The sequence below is a fragment of the Mesoplodon bidens genome (assembly GCF_964165515.1).
Source record: "Mesoplodon bidens genome assembly, chromosome: 11".
NCBI lineage: Eukaryota > Metazoa > Chordata > Mammalia > Artiodactyla > Ziphiidae > Mesoplodon > Mesoplodon bidens.
Window position 1 is genome coordinate 102,804,865 of NC_138167.1, and position 25,148 is coordinate 102,830,012.

General features: G+C 41.6%; 1 protein-coding gene across 12 annotated transcripts in view; it reads right to left on the reverse strand.

Moving 5' to 3' along the window:
• Positions 1-24,177, reverse strand: part of LOC308625130 (uncharacterized protein) — a 124,075-nt gene extending 99,898 nt beyond the window's left edge. For 11 of the 12 annotated variants that reach the window (XR_014017055.1, XR_014017059.1, XR_014017060.1 and 8 more), the window contains exon 1: positions 23,835-24,177. Coding sequence is in view for 3 of the 12 variants with exons in the window: in XM_081249078.1 (XP_081105204.1) it covers positions 23,835-24,158 (324 nt within the window). In the remaining 9 variants the exon portion in view is untranslated. Of the gene's footprint in view, positions 1-22,165; positions 22,686-23,834 lie in introns of those variants that run through there. The other variant, XM_081249077.1, reaches the window with a different exon arrangement.
• Positions 24,178-25,148: the final 971 nt, after the last annotated feature.

The following is a 25,148-nucleotide window of genomic DNA, read 5'->3' on the forward strand; positions in this document are numbered from 1 at the left end:
GAACATTCTTCAGGATAGATCATATCTTGGGTCACAAATCAAGCATTGGTAAATTTAAGAAAATTGAAATTGTATCATGTATCTTTTCCGACAACGCTATCAGAATAGATATCAATTACAGGAAAAAAATCTGTAAAAGAATACAACCACATGGACGCTAAACAATACACTACTTTATTACCAAGAGATCACTGAAGAAATCAAAGAGGAAATTAAAAAATACCTAGAAACAAATGGCAATGAAAACATGACGACCCCAAACCTATGGGATGCAGCAAAAGCAGTTCTAAGAGGGAAGTTTATAGCAATACAATCCTGCCTCACGAAACAAGAAACATCTCAAATAAACAAACTAAACTTACACCTAAAGCAATTAGAGAAAGAAAGAAAAAAAAAAAAACCCAAAGTCAGCAGAGGAAAGAAATCATAACGGTCAGATCAGAAATAAATGAAAAAGAAATGAAGGAAACAGCAAAGATCAAAAAAACTAAAAGCTGATTCTTTGAGAAGATAAACAAAAGTGATAAAACCATTAGCCAGAGTCATCAAGAAAAAAAGGGAGAAGACTCAAATCAATAAAATTGCAAATGAAAAAGGAGAAGTAACAACTGACACTGCAGAAATACAAAGGATTATGAGAGGTTACTGCAAGCAACTATATGCCAGTAAAATGGACAACTTGGAAGAAATGGACAAATTCTTAGAAAAGCACAAACTTCCAAGACTGAACCAGGAAGAAATAGAAACTATAAACAAACCAATCCGAAGCACTGAAATTGAGACTGTCATTAAAATCTTCTAACAAACAAAAGCCCAGGACCAGATGGCTTCAAAGGCAAAGTCTATCAAATATTTAGAGACGAGTTAACACCTAACCTTCTCAAACTCTTCCAAAATATAGCAGAGGGAGGAACACTCCCAAACTTATTCTATGAGACCACCATCTCCCTGATACCAAAACCAGACAAAGATGTCACAAATAATGAAAACTACAGGCCAATATTACTGATGAACATACATGCAAAAATTCTCAGCAAAATACTAGCAAAAAGAATCCAACAGCACATTAAAAGGATCATACACCATAATCAAGCTGGGTTTATCCCAGTGATGCAAGGATTCTTCAATACATGCAAATCAATGTGATACACCATATTAAAAAACCTGAAGGATAAAAACCATATGATCATCTCAATACATGCAGAAAATGTTTTCGACAATACTAAACAGTCTTTTATGATAAACCTCTAGAAAGTAGGCATATAAGGAACTTTCCTCAACATAGTAAAGGCCATATATGACAAACCCACAGTCATCATTGTTCTCAATGGTGAAAAAGTGAAACCATTTCCACTAAGATCGGGAACAAGACAACGTTGCCCACTCTCACCACTATTATTCAACACACTTTTGGAATTTTTACCTACAACAATCAGATAAGAAAAAGAAATAAAAGGAATCCAACTCGGAAAAGAAGAAGTTAAGCTGTCACTGTTTGCCACTAGATGACATGATACTATATATAGAGAATCCTAAAGGTGCTACCAGAAACCTACTAGAGTTAATCAATGAAGTTTGTAAGGCTGCAGGATACAAAATTAATGTACAGATATCCCTTTCATTCCCATACACTAAAGATGAAAAGTCTGAAAGAGAAATTAAGGAAACACTCCCATTTACCCATGCAACAAAAGGAATAAAATACCTAGGAATAAACCTACCTAAGGAGACAAAAGACTTTTACTCAGAAAACTATAAGACACTGATGAAATAAATCAAAGATGAAACAAACAGGTGGAGAGATATACCATGTTCTTGGATTGGAAGAATCAACACTGTGAAATGACTATACTACACAAAGCAATCTACAGATTCAATGCAATCCCTATCAAAATACCAATGGCATTTTTCAGAAAACTACCACAAAATATTTCCCAATTTGTATGGAAACACAAAAGACCCCGAACAGCCAAAGCAATCTTGAGAAGAAAAACAGAGCTGGAGTAATCAGAATCCCTGACTTCAGACTATACTACAAAGCTACAGTAATCAACACAGTATGGTACTGGCACAAAAACAGAAATATATATCAATGGAACAGGAGAGAAAGCCCAGAGATAAACCCAGACACATATGGTCACCTTATTTTTGATAAAGGATGCAAGAATATAGAATGGAGAAATCACGGCCTCTTCAATAAGTGGTGCTGGAAAAACTGGACAGCTACAGGTAAAAGAATTAAATTAAAAGACTCCCTTACACCATACACAAAAATAAACTCAAAATGGATAAAAGACTTAATGTAAAGCCAGACACTATAAAATTCTTAGAGGAAAACATAGGCAGAACACTCTATGACATCAATCACAGCAAGATCCTTTTTGACCCACCTCCTAGAGAAATGGAAATAAAAATAAAAATAAAAACATGGGACCTAATGAGACTTAAAAGCTTTTGCACAGCAAAGGAAAACGTAAACAAGGTGAAAAGACAACCCCCAGAATGGGAGAAAATATTTGCCAATGAAGCAACTGACAAAGGATTAATCTCCAAACTTTACAAGCACCCCCTGCAGCTCAATATCAAAGAAACAAACAAGCCAATCCAAAATGGGCAGAAGACCTATTAGACATTTCTCCAAAGAAGATATACAGATTGCCAGGAAACACATGAAAGAATGCTCAACATCACTGATCATTAGAGAATTGCAAATCAAAATTACAATGAGGTATCATCCCACACAGGTAAGAAGGGCCATCATTCAAAAAATCTACAAACAATAAATGCTGCAGAGGTGTGGAGAAAAGGGAACCCTCTTGCACCGTTGGTGGGAATGTAAATTGATACACAGACACTATGGAGAACAGTATGGAGGTTCCTTAAAAAACTAAAAATAGAGCTACCATATGACACAGCAATCCCACTACTGAGCATATACCTGGAGAAAACCATAATTCAAAAAGAATCATGTTCCACAATGTTCATTGCAACTCTATTTGCAATAGCCAGGACATGGAAGCAACCTAAGTGTCCATCAACTGATGAATGGATAAAAAAGATTTTGCACATCTTCAATATAAAATGGAATATTATCAGCCATAAAAATAAATGAAATTGAGTTATTTATAGTGAGGCGGATGGACCTAGAGTCTGTCATACAGAGTGAAGTAAGTCAGAAAGACAAAAACAAATACTGTATGCTAACACATATATATGGAATTTTAAAAAAGAAAAAAAAATGGTTGGGAAGAAACTACGGGCAGGACAGGAATACAGACGCAGACGTAGAGAATGGACTTGAGGACATGGGGAGGGGGAAGGGTAAGCCGGGACGAAGTAAGAGAGTGGCATTAACTTATATATACTACCAAATGTAAAATAGATAGCTAGTAGGAAACAGCTGCATAGCATGGGGAGATCAGCTCAGTGCTTTGTGACCACTTAGAGGGGTGGGAAACGGAGGGTGGGAGGGAGATGCAAGAGGGAGGAGAAATCGGGATATATTTATATATATAGCTGATTCACTTTGTTATACAGCAGAAACTAACACACCATTGTAAAGCAATTATAGTCCAATAAAGATGCTAAAAATAAATAAATAAATAATTTATACCTCCCCCAAATTAAGTTTTTTTAAAAATAAATAAATAGGGCTTCCCTGGTGGCGCAGTGGTTGAGAGTCCGCCTGCCGATGCAGGGGACGCGGGTTCGTGCCCCGGCCTGGGAAGATCCCACATGCCACGGAGCGGCGAGGCCCGTGAGCCATGGCTGCTGAGCCTGCACGTCTGGAGCCTGTGCTCCGCAACGGGAGAGGCCACAACATTGAGAAGCCCGCGTACCGCAAAAAACAAACAAACAAACAAACAAACAAATAAATAAAAAAGGGTACTCAATAACATGGTAACTCTAAACCTAAGTATTTTAAATACTACAGCAAAGGTAAATGGATTAATGTCTCCTATTAAAGTGTAATTTTTTATATTATGTGCAACTAAAATTTTTTCCCAATATACAGGTAAAATAAAATAATTACTTTAGAAAGGTGAAAACATTCCATGTATTTAAAAACAGTAAAACGATAAGCATATGATATGCATCTTAGATAAAGTAGTGTTTAATTTCAGAACAATTTGTCAATATTGTAACTAGTACTATTATCCCAATTTCTTAAAAATATTTCAATACTTTTTCTATTTGAAAAAATACTTTAATATTTTTTTCTTTGCTCTTTTGTGGTCTAATACATGGTAAGTATTTAGCTGCTAACATAACTTTAAAATATATGTTGTTTTTTACAGCCAAACAAAACTGAATCAAGAAGAAATAGATAACTTGAACAGACTGATCACTACAAGCAAAATAGAAACTGTAATTTACAAAAACTCCCTACCAACAAAAATCCAGGATCAGATGGTTTCACAGGCAAATTCTACCAAATATACAAAGCAAAACTTACACTGATTCTTCTCAAACTCTTCGAAAAGATTGAAGATTAAGGAATACATCCAATGACATTCTATGAAGCCACCATCACCCTGATATCAAAACCAGATGGGGGGGGGGACTTCCCTGGTGGCACAGTGGTTAAGAATCCATCTGCCAATGCAGGGGACATAGTTTCAAGCCCTGGTCCGGGAAGATCTCACATGCCGTGGAGCAACTAAGCCTGTGTGCCACAACTACTGAGCCTGTGCTCTACAGCCCACGAGCCATAACTACTGAGCCTGATAGCCACAACTACTGAAGCCCACGCACCTAGAGCCCATGCTCTGCAAAAAAGAAGCCAGTGCAGTGAACAGCCTGCACACCACAACAAAGAGTAACACATACTCGCCACAACTAGAGAGAGCCCGTTCACAGCAACAAGCACCCAATGCATCCAAAAATAAGTAAATAGGGCTTCCCTGGTGGCGCAGTGGTTGAGAGTCCGCCTGCCGATGCAGGGGACACGGGTTCGTCCCCGGTCCGGGAGGATCCCGCATGCCTCGGAGCGGCTGGGCCTGTAAGCCATGGCCCCTGAGCTTGTGCGTCCGGAGCCTGTGCTCCGCAACAGGAGAGGCCACAACAGTGAGAGGCCCGCATACTGCAAAAAAAAAACAAAACAAAACAAAACAAAAATAAGTAAATAAAGAAATTTACTGAAAAATAAAAAAACACAGATGGGGACTTTTCTGGTGGTCCTGCAGTTAAGATTTTTCCTTCCAGTGCAGGGGGTGTGGGTTCAATGCCTAGTGGTGGAGCTAAGATCCCACATGCCTCACAAATAAGAAACCAAAACATAAAACAGAAGCAATACTGTAACAAATTCAATAAAGACTTAAAAAAAAAAAACACAGAGAAAGACACTAGCAAAAAAGAAAATTGCAGGCCAATATCTCTGATAAATATGGATGCAAAAATTCTCAACTGAATATTAGAAAACCCAATCTGACAGCACATAAGAGGATCATACACCATGATCGAATCTGATTCACCCCCGTGTCACAAAGTTGTTTCAACATATGCCAATCAATCAACATGATACACTCCATCAACAAAGGAAAAACACAAAACAAATGATCATCTCAATAGATGCCGAAAAAGCATTTGAGAAACTTCAACATCCATTCATGATAAAAACGCTTACTAAAATGGGTATAAAGGAAACATCTCAACATAATAAAAGCTATTTATGACAAACCCACAGCCAATATAATATTCAATGCTCATGACAAAATATCAAAGAAGCACGGAAAAGTGATGGAGGAGATGGAGAAACTTCTCAGTGTGCAGGTGCAGGATCAACATCAGCACTAAATCCTGCTCAGCTTATGGTGATTCAAGAGAAAGCTAAAAGCCTTTATGAAGACTTGAAGAAGAAACACGGGAAAGAATCAGAGGGCATATTTTTTAATGCCAGCCATGGCTGTTTTCATCGGTTCAAGGGTAGAGCCAACCTCAACAAGGTAAAAGTAAGTGGAGAGGCAGCAGGTGCAGATAGGGTAGCTGTCCAGGAACTTCCTGAAACACTTTGAGAAATTATTGATAATGGTGTGCATTTACCCAACCAGGTGTTTAATGTGGATGAGACACAACTGTACTGGAAGAGGATGCCAGACCGAAGTTACATCAGTAAGAAGGAAAAGTTGATGCCGGGCTGTAAAGCAGAAACAGATAGGCTAACTGTTGTTTGGTGGCAATTCTTCCAGTGATATGAAGCTGAAGCCTCTCTTAGTTCATCATTCAGAGAACCCAAGAACCCTTAAAAACATAGCCAATGACTCTCTTCCTATTGTGTGGAAGTGTAACCCCAAATCCTGGATTACACAGGCCACGTTCCAGGATTGGTTTTGCCAACACTTTATCCCAGATGTAGAGAAATATTGCTCGGAGAAGGACGTCCCAGAAAAACATTCTTTTGCTGCTTGACAATGCTCTGGGCCACCCCCCTTTCATGGATGACTTTTCCCAACGTCAAAGTAGTGCATCTGTCACCGAATACTGCATTGCTCATCCATCCTATGGACCAGAAAGTTATAGAGACTTTCAAGAAATATTATTTATGTCACACTTTTTGTCAGGCAGTAAAGGTAAGTGAGAAATCAGGAAGAACCTAGGGACAATTTTGGAAGGACTATAACATCTACAAGGCCATAAAAAACATTGACTTTGCATGGTGTGAGTGTATGTTGGTCACCATGAATGGGGTTTGGAAGAAACTTTGCCCACAGTTTGTTCATGATGTTTGTGGATTTGAGAAGGCAGATCAGAAGTCTGAAAAGGTCTTCAGCAACGTAGTGACCCTCAGCGAGAAGCTGGAGCTAGATCTGCAAGAGGACGATTTCACTGAACTCCTTGCTGTGCAACATGAGGAGCTTACTGATGGAATTGGAGGCTCAGAGAAAGGATGAAGAGGGACAGGAGGAAGAAGAAGTAACTGAAGAACTGAAGAGATTCACGACACAGAAAATGCCAAGGGCATCTTCTAAATTTGAGGAGGCACTGTTAGTTTCTGAGGCACAGGGCTCGAACCTACAATGGTACCCAAAGGTGGCAGCAGCCACTCAGAATGCAAACCAGTGCTACCGTGTCATCATCTATGATGAGAAGAAATGAGTTACGACCCAGACATCAATGGATCAGTTTTTCAAGAGGGTAGATAGAATTAAATCCAGCAAGGAACCAGAACCTGTGTCATCAATGTCAGGTATGAGTGAAATTGGAGCTTGCCCCCTGTCTCCCACTGCTGATAATCCTTCACCTCTACCATCTCCCACCTCCTCCCCCTCCTCCAATCAGTAACTCTTCTCGCCTGTTCCCTCGATGCCAGCCCCAGTATCCCAGCTGTTGTACTGTATTACTGTACTTTTCAAGTCACTGTACTGTAAGACTAAAAATGTCTTCTTTGTTTTTGTGTTTGTTTCTTATATACTGTTTGTGTGAAAAGTATTATAAACCTATTATGGTACAATACCATATAGCCGACTGTGTAACCTGGGTACATCGGCTAACTTTGTTGGACTTACAAACAAACTGGACTTACAAACGCACTCTTGGAACAGAACTTGTTCATACGTAGCGGACTTACAGTAAAAGCAAAAAAGAAACAGGAACTAATCAAACTTATAAGCTTTTGCACAGCAAAGGAAACCATAATCAAAATGAAAATACAACCTATGGGCTGGGAGAAAATATTAGCAAATGATGAGACTGACAACGGCTTAATTTACAAACTATACAAACAGCTCCTACAACTCAATAACAATATAACAAATAACTCAATGGAAAAATGGGTAGAAGACCTAAATAAACATTTCTCTAAAGAAGACATACAGATAGCCAATAGGCACATGAAAAGATGCTAATCATCACTAATTATTAGAGAAATGCAAATCCAAATTACAATGAGGTATCACTTCACACTGATCAGAATGGCCATCATTAAAAAAAATCTACAATTAACAAATGCTGGATGGGGTATGGAGAAAAGGGAACCCTTCAGCACTGTTGGTGGCCATGTAAGTTGGTGCAGCCACTATGGAAAACAGTATGGAGGTTCCGCAAAAAAACTATAAAGAGAGTTGCCATCTGATCTAGCAATCCCACTTCTGGACATATATCTAGACAAAATTATAATTCCAAAAAATATATAAAACCCTATGTTCATAGAAGCACTATTTATAATAGCCAAGACATGGAAACAACCTAAATGTTCATTAAAAAATGAATGTATAAAGAAAGTGTGGTATACGTATACAATAGATATTACTCAGACATAAAAAGGAATGAAATAATGCCATTTGCAGCAACATGGATGGACATAGAGATAATGATACTGAGGTAAGTCATAAAGAGAAAGACAAATACCATATAATATCACTTACATGTGGAATCGAAAACAGGACACAAATGAACATGTCAGCAAAACAGAAACAAACACACAGATATAGAAAACAGAGTTGTGGTTGCCAAGGAGAGAGTGATGGAAAGATTGGGAGTTTTGGAATAGCAGAAGCAAACTATTCTACATAGGATGGACAAGCCACAAAGACCTACTGTACAGCAGAGGAAACTATATTCAGTATCCTCTGATAAACCATAATGGAAAAGAATATATATATATATGACTGAATCACTTTGCTGCACAGCAGAAATTAATACAATAATGTATAAAGGCTGCAGAAGGTGTGGAGAAAAGGGAACCCTCCTGCACTGTTGGTGGGAATGTAAACTGATACAGCCACTATGGAGAATATGGAGGTTCCTTAAAAGCTAAAAATAGGACTACCATATGACCCAGCAATCCCACTACTGAGCATATACCCGGAGAAAACCATAATTCAAAAAGATACATGTATCACAATATTCACTGTAGCACTACTTACAAGAGCCAGGACATAGAACCAACCTAAATGTCCATCGACAGATGAATATAGAAAGAAGATATGGCCTATATATATAATGGAGTATTACTCAGCCATAAAAAGGAATAAAATTGAGTTATTTGTAGTGAGGTGGTTGGACCTAGAGTCTGTCATACAGAGTGAAGTACGTCAGAAAGAGAAAAACAAATACTGTATGTGAACACATATATATAGAATTCAGAAAAATGGTACTGACGAACCTAGCGACAGGGCAGGAATAAAGACACACATGTAGAGAACGGACTTCAGGACACAGGGCTGAAGGGGAGACAGGGACGTAGTGAGAGAGTAGCACTGACATGTATACACTACCGAATGTAAAAGAGCTAGTGGGAAGCTGTCACATAGCACAGGGAGATCAGCTCGGTGCTTTATGTCCCCCACAGGGGTGGGATAGGGAGTCTGGGAGGGAGCCTCAAGACGGGGGGATATGGGGATATATGTATACATATAGGTGATTCACTTTGTTGTAAAGCAGAAACTAATACAGTGTTATAAAGCAATTATACTCTAATAAACATGTATTTTAAAATACCACAACGTTGTAAATCAACTACACTAGAAAATATTTCTTAAGTGAAAAAGATTTTTTGAATGTATGTTTTATTGTGTGTGTGTACCACAGGTTCAATATATATGAATTATGTCAAATTGATTACATTGTTTTTCAAAATAAAGAATTTTTGATATTCTACATCAGCTGCATAATATAAATGCAGAAAAACTATATTATTTTTTTCTAAAGTTCAGAAATACCCATTTTGCTCATTCGGTATACTATAAACCACTAACTGTTAAAAAGGGATTCATGACCTCTTTCTTCCAAAGAAATATTTCTGCACTCACACAAGTTTAATAGAATGTTCCACCATGAACTGGCTTCCTACCTTAGAGACACGAGATTTGCATCCTGAAATCTCTTTCTTGCAAAAATGTCCAATTAGCATCCTAGCATTACAGAAAAGAAATGCTTTTTGCCAGATCTCAAATTACATACAACTTTATCACGACATCATGTATGTTTTTTTCCACACACACAGACTGCATTTTATTTTTACAAGAGAAAAATCAACTGACACCAAACATTGTAAATGGATGACCACAGCAAAAGCAACAATGATTGTAATTACAAAACATGAAACACACTCATACTATTGTCATAATATCGACATTCATTCCAGGAATCCTCCAAAGCTCCTTTATTTTGCAGTGAAAGACACCATGTTTTTTTTTTGGTTTTTTTTTTTTGCAGTACGCGGGCCTATCAGTGTTGTGGGCTCTCCCATTGTGGAGCATAGGCTCCGGACGTGCAGGCTCAGCGGCCATGGCTCACGGGCCTAGCCGCTTCGTGGCATGTGGGATCTTCCCGGACCGGGGCACGAACCCGTGTCCCCTGCATCGGCAGGCGGACTCTCAACAACTGCACCACCAGGGAAGCCTGACATCATATATATTTAAATTATCAGCACTCACCTGAGATCTTCAAAAATCAACAAAAACATAATTTTGTGCTCTCTTTCATTTATTCTGGTTCTAAGTGGTCATTTCTAAACGAAAGTATTTAAGTATGTTAACGTCATCTTATAACATATTTCAAATGACTACCGTCTCTCCAAAGATGCAATATGAGGAACTCATAAGTAGGCTCTCCAAAGTTTTACTCTTTGAATCTGTATTACACTTCTGCTGAACTTCACACTGTTCATTATTCTCTGAGAATATTCTTTTTCTTGTATGCCCATCTCACATGCTCTTTCATTTCATGAAGTTTTTTCCTACAATTTTATGCCTAGTTTATTTCTGAGAAAATGCATTATTCCAGATTGATAATTATAGACACAAAAACTTCTATATAATTCCCTGAGAGTTTCAAAAACTCCTTCTTCTTTTTTTTTAAATACCTAGATTCTGAAGCTCTCCACAAAGCATTACTAAAATTGCATTTACATAGTATCTACATATTAATCACACATTAATGCATTTACAATTGTATTATGCTTTATTGCTAATTTTGGAGCATAAACGTAGCTGTCTTATTTACCACCCTCTTGGAAATCACTTTAATATTTGCACTTAGGACTTGAAAGAGAATGGATAAATAAAAACCTGAAGAATATGCAAATACAATTTATATATTTCTCATAAAATTAGGTGATTATCTAACCTTTATCCAGAAAAAAGAAGAGCCCACATATTCTGCAGTCATGATACTCGAGAATGTGTGGTCTTCCAGCAGGAAAACATGCGGTAATCCACGTGGCAGAGTTTACCTGTGACCAGCTGGGGTTAGTGTCCTATGCATTCCTTACATGCAACATATCAGGAGTGGCCAAAGTGAATTTGTCAGTTGTGGCAATAAGTATAATGAAGATTTGTAGCAGGTCATGCTCATATATGCAGCACAGGTACAATCAACATTTTGCTCAATTCTGGTAGATCTAAATCTGTATCTGTTACTTTGTCTTTAACGAGGAAATGTCAGAACTGACTTACCAAAAAAAAGTGTTTTGTTTGTTTGTTTGTTTTAATTACAGTCACGGTGAGTAAGACATAGCTCAGAACAACTAATGTGACTTAGTGATTCTCTCATCAGGAAATGCAGTTTCTACTTCCCTGTTTATTCTCCACATCTTGTAGTAAGTTAAGTTTCAGTGAAAGATGAATCTACAGGGTGAAAAGAAAAGAAAACTTACATGTGTTGATAAGATCATTCTGACAGCTTTTACCACGTATGTCAGTGTTTCTGGTGATGGACACAAGCTAGAGCTCCCTACTCTGACATTTTCACTGATGTCATTCCCCTTGATCCTCAATTTGAAAGTGGATAAAAATGTTTTCTATGTTTTCTTCTTTAAGAAATTAAATAAAGAATGCTGTCTAGACATGATCCTCTAATGACTTTCAGTCAGTGGTCATCAAGAGAAGAAAAGCACAGAATCTCATCCCCACAGAAGGGTGACATTCAGTCAGGTAAGAAAATTCTCCCCAAAATCAGAGCTTCATCTTTAACATTCAATCAAAGGCTTTCACAGGTGCTTCATACTCTGCACTCAGCCTTACCATATGGGATTGGCTCTGAGAATCTCACACCAGATGACTGACAAACATGTCATAGTACAGTGATCTGGGACCAGATCCTGCCTCTCTTAATGATCTCCCGCAGGGACATTGCAATATTCTAGGATATTTCCTGGAGCCCTCTACTCTATACAGGTACACTTCCAAGTAGAAACAGAAGCTTTGATTCTCACTGGGACCCCTGCTCTGTCCAACCAACCTCTCTAGAAATATGATGTTCTAATCTCTCCTGATTAGAACACTGCACGGTCTCTCACTGTGCTAATTTAGTAAAGGTAAAAGAGAAACAAGAAAGAGCAAACTATGCAGGGAGCAATATATAAGATTCCTTTACTTAATGTATTTATCTGATATACACAAATATTGAGAAGTATAGATTCATTTCATAATGGTCAAGAAAAGAGGAGGAGGAACCTCCATGCCAACAGTATATATAAGTTGGAATCAATCCTGCATAAGCTCCAGCTAAAGCTTAGCTACGAGGTACTAACTCTTCTCATAAAGAAGCAATAGTTCTCCATCATTTGAAGCACACTGAGGACTCAGACAGCTGGACGCTGAGGGTGTAGTCTCCTCACTCGAATTCTGTACCTGCATCACAGAGCAATGAAATATTCCCAAAGAATTATTAAGGATGAGGTGGGGAGCCGAAATAAAAAAGATGAAACCACAGTCTGCCCTACCATCCATTCTGCTGGATATTACCACCATCTTGGCCCAGTATGACCTTCCCACTTTTCTCTGGGCCTCCCTACTTCCCACCTCCATCCTCTCATTATATCTTACCTACACTTGGAAACGACTCTAGTTTTTCCACTGATCTTCATCAACAAGCAATCCAAATAGCAACTGTGTATATAACTCCTTAGAAACCTCAGGTATGACTCATTTGAACGTATCCTGGGTCACACCTACCTCCTGATCTTGGAGAGTCTCCCAGAGAGTCCAGAGGCAACTACAGCACAGCCTCAGGGACATAGATACTGGCAGCAGCCACTTGGGGGAGCTCCTTCTACCTCGTGGCCACTGGTACCAGCAAGCATAATTTCAGAGTCCTCCCTCTATCTTTTTAGCCTCAGGGTCTAGCCCTACCCATTTCCACCAGACTATAGACACAAGTACTAGGATGCTGCAGGCCAAGCAACTAACTGAGCAGGGGCATAGCCCCATCCACCAGCAAACAGGCTGCTTTCAGACCCTCTCAATGCACAGCTGCCGCTGGACATGGGCCCAGCAACCAAAAGCCCCAGGACCAGCCTCCACACCTAAGTGGAGAGGCACCAGCCCCAGAGTCCTTGGCCCCTCTGACAAGTGAGCCTGCTCTGGCCTTGGAATCAGTCTCACCGTTGGCAGGTGATTACTGCACAGGGACTGGATGGAGCTTGGACCTACCCAACAGCAAATCTGCTCTAGCAGTGGGATCAGCCTCATACACCAACAGGCACACACCAGCTCCAGGAATACCACAGCCCAGCAGCCTGCGTGACCAGAACACTCACTTGCAGGCCACAAGCAGCCATGCACTCACTTGGGTCTTGACCCTGCCCATCAGAATGACAGCACAAGATTAGGGATACCCCAGACCCTGCAGACAGCTGTGTCAGGAACAGTGATCCAACACCAACTCTGAGACTCCTGGGCCCTGCAGCCAGAACTCAGGACCTGTGTCTTCCTCCCAGTAGCCAGCATCACCGCAGTGACTGGGCACTAGCCCTGATATCACCTGGACTGCAATTCTACCCATAAGTGAACCAGCACTAGATTTCGCGTCCCACAGAGTTGTGCAGCCAACTGCCTTATGATTTAGTCTCACCAAGCAGCACAGACAGCCTCCATACAAGGCAGAGTCTGTCAAACAAGCAGTCTGGGGGCAGCCAAGCCTACCAGACCACCCACAGCAGTCAGCCCACCACAATAGAAGAGCCCAAGTAGCCAACATAGGGGGTACACCTAGAACATATAGTTCTAGTGATCAGGGGACAGTGGGCTTCTGGGACACATAGGACCTCTCCTAGAAAAGGCCACTTCTAGAAGGTCAGGAAATGTAACGAACCTACTACATACATAGCAATAAAAACAGCAAGTTAAGAAAAATGAGGTGACACTGAAACACGATCCAAATGAAGAAACAAGATAAGAACTCAGAAGAAGATCTAAGTGAAGTGGAGGTAGCCAATCTCCTCAAAAAATAGTTCAAGGTAATGACTATAAAGATGATCAAAGAACTCAGGAGAAGAATGGACGACCAGAGCAAGAAGGAAGAATTTTTTTAAAAAGAGTTAGAGCATTAAAGAGCAACAAAACAGAGATGAGGAATACAATAACTGAAATGAAAAATACACTAAAAGGAAACTACTGTAGACTAAATGACAGAGGAATGAATCAGAAAACTGAAGGACAGAGTACTGGCAATCACTGAAGATGAACTGTAAAACAATAGATTAAAATGAAATGAAGAAAGTTGAACAGACATGTGAAACATCAAGTGTACTAATATTTGCATTATACTGGTCCCAGAAGCAAAAAGGAAAGAGAAAGCAGTGTAGAGCATACCTGAAGACATAAGAGCTGAAAACTTCCATAACCTGGGAAAGAAAACAGACATCCAAGTCCAGTAAAAACAGTAAGGCCAAAACAGGATCAACCCAAAGAGGACCACACCAAGGCTCATTGTAATTAAAATGGCAAAAAAATAAAGATAAAAAGACACTATTAAAAGGAGCAAAGGAAAAGCAACAAGTTACAAACATGGAACTTGCATTAAGTTATCAGCTGACTTTTCAGGATAACCTCTGCATGCCAGAAGGGAGTGGCATGGTATATTTAAAGTCATGAAAGGGAAAAGCCTATAACCAAAAATACTCTACCCAGCAAGGCTCTCCTTCAGATTTGATGGTGAGATCTAAAGTTTTACAGAGAAGCAAAACTAAAAGAGCACAGCATCGCCAAACCAGCTTTATGAGAAATCTTAAAGGGGCTTTTCTCAGTGAAAAAGAAAAGGCCATGACTGAAACATAAAAATTAGAAAAGGAAACTTACTAACGGAAAAACCTCATTGGATAAGGCAAATATTCAACAAAGGCAGTAAATCAACCACGTACACAGCTAATAGGAAGGATGAAAGAAAACAGTAATAAAATCATCTATATTCACAATAAGAAGTTAAGGGACACACAAAACAAGTAGATGTAAAATACAAGGTCAAATTCAGTAACTGTGGGGGAGCAGAGTAACAATGCAGGGTTGTTAGTGTCCACGTGAAACTAAGAGCTCAGCAACTTAAATAATCACACACACACACACACACACACACACACACACAACTGAAAGAAATCCAAACATCATATTAAAGATAGTCCTCACATCACAGATGAATAAAAGGGGAAAAAAGGAACAGTGAAGAAATTAAAAATACCCAAGAGAAATGAAAATGAACACACAGTGATCCAAAATCTATGGGACACAGCCAACGCAGTTCACAGGGGGAAGTTATAGTGATACAAGCTTATTCTTAGGAAACAAGAAAAATAGCAAATAAACAACCTAACATTACACCTGAAGGAATTAGAAAAAGAAGAAAAAAACAAAACTCAAAGCTGTCAGAAAGAAAAAAATTAAGAAAACAATACCACATGCAATCACACTAAAAATAATAAGATACCTAAGAACAAACACACCTAAGCAGGTAAAAGACATGTACTCAGAAATGTATCAGCCATTGGTGAAAGAAGTTGAAGGCAACAGAAAAAGATGAGAAAATATAGCAGGTTCATGGACTGGAAGAACTAATACTGTTAAAATAACCATACTGCCAAAGACAATCTACAGATTTAATGCAATCCCTATCAGAATACCAAAGCATTTTCACAGAACTTGAAAAAGTAATTTTAAAATTTGTATAGAAACACAAAGACCCCAAATATCCAAACAATCTTGAGAAAGAACAGAGCTGGAGGCATCAGGCACCTTTACTTCAGATTATACTGCAAAGCGACAGTAATCAAAGAGCATCGGACTGGAGCAAAAACAGACACAAAGATCACTGGAATAGAATAGAGATCCCAGAAATAAGCCCACACACGTATATTTAATTGATTTATGACAAAGCAGGCAATATGGAGAAAGAACTGTCTCTTCAATAAGTGGTACTAGGAAAACTGGTCAGCTACATGGAAAAGAATAAAATTAGAGTATTTTAGCACACCGTATATAAAATTAACGCAAAACTGAATAAAGACCTAAATGTAGGACCATAAAACCCCGAGAGGAAAATACAGAACATTCTTCAACATAAATGATAGCAACAGTTTTGCGTTCAGTCTACTAAGGCAAATGAAACAAAAGCAAAAATAAACAAATGGGACTTCACTAAACTTAAAAGATTTTGCACAGCAAAGGAAACCAAAGACAAAACGAAAAGACAACCTGCTGAAGGAGAGACAATATTTGCACATGATAAGAGGTTAACACCAAAAAGATGATCAAGCAAGGGTTCATATCTAAACTACAGAAACAGCACATACAACTCAATATCAGAACTGCACCCAAAATATTTTTTTAAAAAATGAGAAGACTTAAATAGACATTTTTCCAAGGAAAAAATGCAGATAGACAGCCAGAATGCACAAAGATGCTAAACATAGCTAATCGGCAATAAAATGCAAATCAAAACTATGAGATATATCACCTCAATCTTGTCAGAATGGCTGTCATCAAAAAGGTCACAAATAACAAAGGTTAGTGAGGATGTGGAGAAAGGGAAACTCTTGTAAACTCTTGATGTGAATGTGAAGTAGTGCAGCTACTGTGGAAAGAAGAATGGAGGTTCCACAAAAAACTAAAAATAGAACTACCATAATATCCAGCAATTTCCCTCTTGGGTATATCAGAAGAAAACAAAAACACTAGTTAAAAAAAAAAATAACTGCACACCAATGTTCATAACAGTGTTATTTGCCATAGCCAAGATATAGAGTCAAACTAAGTGTTCATCAATAGGTTAGGGGATAAAAAAATGATATTTATGATGACTTCAGCAAAAAACGAAATGTTGCTATTTGCAAGAACATGGATGGACTTGGAGGGTATTATGCTTAGTAAAATAAGCCACAGAGAAAACAAGCCTGGTAGGTTATCACTTACACGTGGCATCTAAAACATTGAATACAACAACAACAACAATGAAACAGACTCACAGATTAAAGAACAGACTAGTGGTTACCAGCAGGGAGAGACAGGGTGGAGGAGCAAAATAGTGGTAGGAGATTCTGAGGAAGAATCCACTATGTATAAAATCAATAAGCTACAGTGACGTTCTGTATAGCATGGGGAATAGAGCCACTCTTTTATAATAAGTATAAATGGAGAAGAACCTAAACATTTATGAATCACTATGTTGTACCTCTGAAACTAATATAATAATGTAAATTAACTATAGATCAATAAAATATAAAGTAAGAAACAATAAAGGAGAGACAGATTATTAGATAGAAATCAATTAAATAAACACAAGTTTTGGAAATCAAGGAATTAAAAAACAACATGTAAGACAACATTGGCCTTTAAAGTGTATGACCTATTCATTTAAAAGAAATCATTTAAGTGGTGAAAAATGGTACCCATTCTCACAATTTTGTATATCTAGGATAAATTATTATCTACAAAAATATGTTAGAAATATTCACTCAAAAAGAAAGAAAAATTTGGATTAACCCATTTTAGTATACAAATTTAATATCAAAGTCTCTATGTAACATTGATGTGAATAAGTTCTGTTAGCCACTTCTAGTTTCTTTGTGATGTAAAATCTTTTAAAGCATAAAAATCAGCCTTTCTACATCATTCCATTAGATATACATAGAAGTTAAAAGAAATGAGAAGACAGAAAAATCAACCAGGAAGGTGAATTTACTGAGAAACAGCCATTCGTTCTCCCTCCTCCTTTGCTTTTCCTCCTTTTCCAGGTCTCTTCCGGTTCCAATCAAGAGAAGTCTTGAGAATTCTGAGAATATTTCTTTGAGGGCTTCAAACCACCATACCTACGTCCTCTGCCACAACTACACACACGGGAACAAAAATAAACCTCTGCTATCTACTCGTGTAGGAGAGATTCATGCAAAATAAACTCCTACATGGAGACCAACAGGTGGGTTTTCTACCTGTTCTTTATAATGTCCTTCCATTATAGTAAATCCCACACATTATGAGGCAGAAGGGGTTATGTGAGCTCTTCCTTGAAGTCAAAAACCTTGAATTCATTTCAAGTACCTGGTGATCATAGGGTAAAGCCAGGGAAGGTGCCATCGCCCTCGGTGGGGGGCGGTGAATGGTCTTCTGCAACCATGCACCTCCTGATGAACAGATTCTGAAGAAACAAAGGGCGGTCACACCGCAGCCAGCCTGTCAGACTGTCGGGCCACTGGGCAACCCCACCAGTCTGGAAGTGCCCCATAAGTTGCTCAAAGCAAAACTCTGCCCCCCCGTGAAGCCAGGCAATTTGGGCCAGAGAGTCAGAGGAGACCGGTAATCAACTCCTCCTCTCTGCTCACCTCCTTGGGGTTACAGCAACCCCATCTCCAAACCCAACTCTGATCCTGGAGTGCCAAGGTGGGAGCGCAGGTGGGCTCTGCCGGTGCTTCAGCGCCTTCTGAGAAGCCCCCTAGTTTGAATATGATTTGAGTTTGATCCTGAGAAACCATCAGAACTTCCCACCAGAGATAAATGAGGAGATTCTGGCCTTTATTAGTGCGTACGGTGAACCCGGTCGTCCTGGCTGTACTTGCCAACCCTCCTATTTCACGCACCTATGTTTATCCACCTTCCTCCCTGTGAGTACCTTTCACTAACCCTGAGCTCAGACTCCTGACCTATTACAGTGACTTTTTCAGTCTTTCTTTAAAAATGTACAGGGCTTCTCTGGTGGCGCAGTGGTTGAGAGTCCGCCTGCAATGCGGGGGACACAGGTTCATGCCCCAGTACGGGAGGATCCCACATGCCGCGGAGCGGCTAGGCCTATGAGCCATGGCCGCTGAGCCTGTGCGTCCGGAGCCTGTGCTCCACGACGGGAGAAACCACAACAGTGAGCGGCCGGCGTACTGCAAGAAAAAAAAAAAAAAAAAGGACAGGTAATAAAATGAATTTAACCTAGAAGCAGCAGCTCAGTAAGGGAAATAAAATCATCAGAAGTTACCTAATCACAGCCACAGCCATCCAGAGCCCTGTCTTATCTGCTGGGGCATAAGAATGGGACCTTCCTAAACTTGAAGGGCATCCAATCAGATAAGTTGATTACGCTCACCTCTGGCTCTTGGAGGGACTGCTAGGCAGTCTACCCAGTGTATACTGACTGCAAAACACGGTCATGGTTTTGAAACACCTATGCTCCAGGAAAGATTTTTGTGGTGCATGGGGAAGGTTTCTTTTTGACATCAAGCAAAAAATAAGTCACCAAGCCCTTTGAGCACAGGGCTTCTTAAGAGGGAAGTAGAAGGAAGGAATGGGCAGAAAACATGATCTCCTCGGAAGTGCAGGGCGTTTTTCCAAAAGAGTAGGATTTAGTCTCAGTTTAAGGAGAACACCTTTAAATAGCTGGGACAGCTCCAAACTGCAGTTTAGGGAACGAGTGCTCCAAAAGAACAGTGCTTTACAAGTCCTGGCCAGGCAGCAAGAGGATGAAGAGTTGGTTTTGCATAGTTTTGAACTCAGGAGTAAGGAAACCGAGGCATCTCTGACTAAAAGGGCCTGAGATCCTATGGCATCAGTGGGTCAGTCAGTTGCAGGGGGCAGGGGGTGTGGGGGGCGATATTTCTCTCTCAACGTCTCCCAGGGCAGCCACCCCTCCCAACCCCACCCCCCTAACTCCCTTCACCCTTCCTCCCTCCACTGTTGGGTCCCCAGGGACAGCACTTCTTAAGCTGGAGCGCTCAAGCACCATCTCTGCAGTCTGGATTCTTCCTGGAGTCTGGCAAGTTCTGGGACAGGAAGCCAGGTCTGCAAGGCCGCTGGGGTGCAGTCAGCCCTGGAGGTCTGGAGGGGAAATGGAGCCCTGAAGCCCACCCACGTCCTTGAAGCCGAGGGAGGAACACATCCTTCTAACAGTACTTCTCAGGGGTCAGCATGCTCCCCACCCGACGGTGATCCATACTCACTTGAGGCAACAAGGACTGCCTCTAACTGGCCCCCTCTATTGCGCCTTAAGGGTCCTCGCACATGTGTGAGAGCGCAGGCCCTGGATCTCTTTAGTCAGCCTAGGCCAGTGCTGCCGGGGTCCCTCCAGTCCCATCCCCCAGCCCCTCCCTCTGGGACTGTATCTAATAGAAGAAAGAGCACAGAGGAATTGGCTAAATCAAGGGACCTGGGAGCCTGGGTATGAGTTTGAAGACCGAGAACCTAAGGCACAATTACATATCATTGGAGACTCTTGTGGGGTGTGTGGGGTGAGGTTAGGAGGCTGAGAGGCTGAGTTGACCTGGTGAGTCCAGCCCCAGGACACCACACAGCCCCGTCCCCCCTTCCCTGCCATCAGACAAAGGGTGCCGCAACTCCAGCCGGGACTCTGCACTTCCCCCTCCCTGATTCTCCTCCAGAAGAGCAGGTGGTCCCGCTCTGAGGGCAGCGGCAAGACAACGGACCAAGTTCCCCCGCACTAAGGCACTACTGGAAGCTCTTCCTGCACAGCAGTGCTGGCTTGGAGCAAACCCGAGAACCGCCAAAGTTGGTCTCGTCCTGCAGCGGAGGGACGCAGGGTTTAAGCCAGCTGCCCTGGCTTTAAAGCAATCAGCTCCCCCTTTAAGTCAGGTGACCCGACTTTAAATCACTGTGTGCTCCTCAAGCCTGCAACTTCAAAAGTTGGGAACTTCACTTTGATCCCAGCACCTCACATAGCTGAATGCACACTAGTCACCCCCAAGCCTGGCTTAGAGGCAGGATATAAGGTAAGGGGATGGGCGTGCACTCATGGTAATGAGGGTGTACTTCATGTACCAGAAGGGTCTAGGCACTCTGGGGTACAGCTAGCAGTGCACGATACAGCAGCTCCCTGGCAAAGCTGGTGAAGCCCAGGGAGAGCAGGCACACCCATGCGTGCAGAGGTTCCAGGACGGGAGCTGGGGCACAGCCAGCCGGAAGGGTGTGAAAGTGGAGGATCTGAGCCTTTTGTGAAAGGCAGACACAGAGGATGGATGAGAAACAAAGACCAGATGAAATATGGATTTGAAAAACACACCCTGCTCTTGAAATTGGGGTGGGGGGGCACCCCAGACTTGAGACTTCTTACTCCCCAGTACCTACTGCCTTGGCCTTTGCCCAATTACTTATAAAATTTACTGACAATATCTAACCCATAGAATACTGCATTTGTAGTGGTATTGCATGTTAATGTTTCTATAGTGGAAAAATCTTTTCTACAAGAAACATGTACACTATCTGAAATCAATTAAAACCCCTCTTTATAAAGTACTATATTGGACTTCCCTGGTGGCGCAGTGGTTAAGAATATGCCTGCCAACGCAGGGGACATGGGTTCGAGCCCTGGTCAGGGAAAATCTCACATGCTGCGGAGCAGCTATGCCCATGCGCCACAACTAGTGAACCTGCAGGCCACAACTACTGAAGCCCGTGTGCCTAGAGCCGGTGTTCCACAACAAGCGCAGCAAGAGAAGCCACTGCAATGAGAAGCCCGCGCACCACAACAAAGAGTAGCCCCCGCTCGCCGCAACTGGAGAAAGCCCGCGCACAGCAACGAAGACCCAACACAGCCAAAAATTAATTAATTAATTAATTTTAAAAAGTACTATATCCTTCTGTACAACTTCTCTGGGAAGAACAGAGATGGCGTGGGAGAGTGAGAAAGACCAATATTTAGTGCACATCTCTCATGCAGGTGCTCTGCTGGCTCAGATACATTTATCCCCACTTCACAAAGGAGGAAATAAGCTCAGAGAGGTTTAGTAATTTTCCCAAAGCCAAACAGCTATTGAGTGGCAGAACCAAGATCTGAACCAAGTCTGTTACCTTCAAAGCCTAAGTCCTCATCACAACAAAACTCAATTAATATTTACATTTATCGAATTACATTGCAGCCTGGGGAGTTCTTGGCACAATCCTGAATAAGAGTGAGAAAGAAAGAAATAGCATTGTTCCTACAGTCAACCAAAATTTTTTGAGCAGCGGCTAGATGCCTGGTCCTTTTTGGGGTTCAGCAGTGATCACGACAGGAAAAGTCGTGCTTTCATGAACCATGTAGTGGGGAGGAGAGACGGGTGCAACTTGGGTGAGGGATTTCACCTTGCTGGGCCTCTGTTTTCTCATCTGGAAAATGGGATGGGTGTTCCTCATTTTCTGGGATTGTCCGGCTGGACATTCTCTGATTCCATAAGAAGCATTTGTTTTCCTGTTTCTTTAAAATTCATTCAAGCCATGAGCCGTGATGCATGTTGTTAGCTGCTCCCCAAATCACTCTTCCCCACCCTTTTCCTGTGATCAGGTCTTTCCCGAAACATGACTCACAATCAGTCAAGTCACAGAACCTAAGGGGCACCCAGCAGAAAAATTCCAACCCTTGCTTCTCAGGAGCTCTGTGGTCTACCTGCCAGGTAAACTTAACTCACCTGGAACAAGGTGGCCATCCCTGGTTTCACATCAACATGATCTCAGGCACAAACCTCCTTTTTTTCCATTTGGTCTTTAAGTTACTTGTTGAAACAACTGTACAAATATGACAAAGGTATAAAATCAGGCATCTTCTGCCCCTAGCGCCTACTAATACATGATGTTCTGCCACTTTAAGGATAAAGATAGAACATTTCAACATTCTGCTGCCCTCATTATTTGTCATTTTTGTTGATATTTCTATTGAATACATCTTTCAAAATTTTAACAATGGAACATTTATTTAGGCTGCTCCAGACCCAGCCTTTAGTGGTAAGGGGTTTTTTGTTATATTTCTATTATGTTTCCTTTAAAAACCATTATCCTATTTAAATGGATTAAGTCAATTCTATAGGCATGTATCTTATGATATTCATGAAATGCATCCATAGAGGGCAGTAGTACAATTGATCACACTTGAGAACCTCTAGTAGCACAGTTAAGTGTACATATTATCTATGTGTAAACCAAAGTACATGCCGAGTGAGATTCTCCTACCCTTTTCACTCTGTGCCCCTCAAGCCGGTGAGAAATGGAATATTTCTTGCCATCTCAGTAAACAAAGGATATCACAGTCATCAGCCCTTGCAGCCCTCCAGTGTGAGCCGCGAGCCCTGAGGATCTCAGGATATGCAAATACAGAATGCAGGCCCCAGAGCGCTGAGGTGCATATGAAAGGAAGGAATTCAGGGAGCCCAGCCTCTGGCATCTCCGCAAACAAAGAAAAGCGCTGCATTCCTCACGTTGGAAGAGCCGGTTTTCCTTAGTTAACAATCACCTGCTGATGGTCCCCATTACCTGCGCCAGTGCCCTGCCCTGTCCCCTCCCCCCGGTCCTTTAGCTCAGGGAGGAAGGAGGGCAGAGGGACTCCGCTGAATAAGGGGCCTGCGAGCCTCGAGAGGAGTTTTTAGCCGCCTTCCCCGCAGTCGGGGGGAGGCGCGCTGACGCTGCAGCCGGGCCCTGCGCCTCCCTTGCCCCGTTTCCCCTCAGGACACTCAGTCCGACCCCCTCCCCACGCCCCACTGGGCCCCGCGAGCCAGGCCGAGGGCAGGGGCGAGAGGAGGGACCGAAGTTCCCGGGACCAGACGCTGGGGGCCGCCCTTTCTGCACAGCAGCGGCGGGTGGCAGCGAACCCCTGCCCCTCAGAAGCTGGTCTTGCCCTGCCGCCAGGGCACCGTACCAGGCGGAGGGTCGGCGCCCACTTACCCGGCCCGCCGTCCGCACGACTGTCGCGGCTTCGGCCTCCGGGGCCCCTCCAGAGCCGGCAGCGTCAGTGAGGCCGCCCTCGCCGCGGGCTCCGGGGCAGTTCCGTGAAGGCGGAGGGAAGAGACCCCGAGCCGGGAGCTCCAGCTCCGCGGAAACGCGGGCTCCGTTCTGGGCGCAGCGGGTGGGACCGCTCTGCCCCGAGGCCTTCTGGGAGGGACGGAGGCGCCGGGGGAGGGAGCCGCCAGGAGCGCAGGGCCCCGTCGGGGGTCCTGGAGGGGCGGCCCGGCCTGAGGGCCCCGCCCACTGTGACCGCAGCCCAGGCATTTTTCCTGGAGTCCTACACTACAAAGTTAGAAAGATACACGGTCTATAGTAAATATTCACAAATGATTGTTGCTGCTGTGCTTACTATCCTATTAAAGGTGTAAAATCCATAAAACACTTTAAGTTCAAAATTAAATATGAATTTTTACCTTTCTAATTATGTTTCTGCTATTCACAATTGTCGTTAATGAATCAGAGACTGTGGCATCACTAGTTAAAAGTGAGCTTGTTAAAAAAATAGAACTCAGGCCCACCGGACCTACTGAATCACAATCTGAACTTTTACAATCTCCCCAGTGTACTTGTGTACCCATGAATAGTTGAAAGGTACATTTCTACCTCGACACGTCTTTTCTGTCTGAGAAATACACACATTTTATCCAATTTGATATAAATAAAACACTCAAAAATGCATATGCCTGTGTTGAAACCATCATTTTATCATTTCTTTTCCAGATAAGTATAGTCTCTATACTGGTTTTGTGGATCACATGCCACACTCTTTTCTTGTAGTTAGAAATAAGATAGAGAAACTTACTTTGTAAAAAAAAAAATATATATATATATATATATATATATAAGTGGGTAATTGAAGACACTTCTAAATTAAAACCAGTTCTCTTAACTTGCTCTTTTCTTCTTGGGTCACATTATGAACTCTTCCCGTGGCCACACGGTATGTATACTTTTAATTTCAGGGACTGCTGACATTCCAGGATATAGCCATAGTTTTCTCTCAAGAGGACAGGCAATGCCTGGACCAAGATCAGTGGGAACTGTCCAGGTATGTGATGTTAGACAAGTATAGGAACCTGCTCTCCTCGGGTGAGGATACCTTCCTTCCAGAATTCCTTATCCAACCACAGGGTTTAGAGTCCTTCATTTGTAGAATGTCTCCTGGAATCTTCTGCTTCCTACAATAGGGCTCCAGATTGCAACGTTTCAGGAAAGATTGGGAGTTTGTGGGTATAATTTATCTTATTCTTTTAA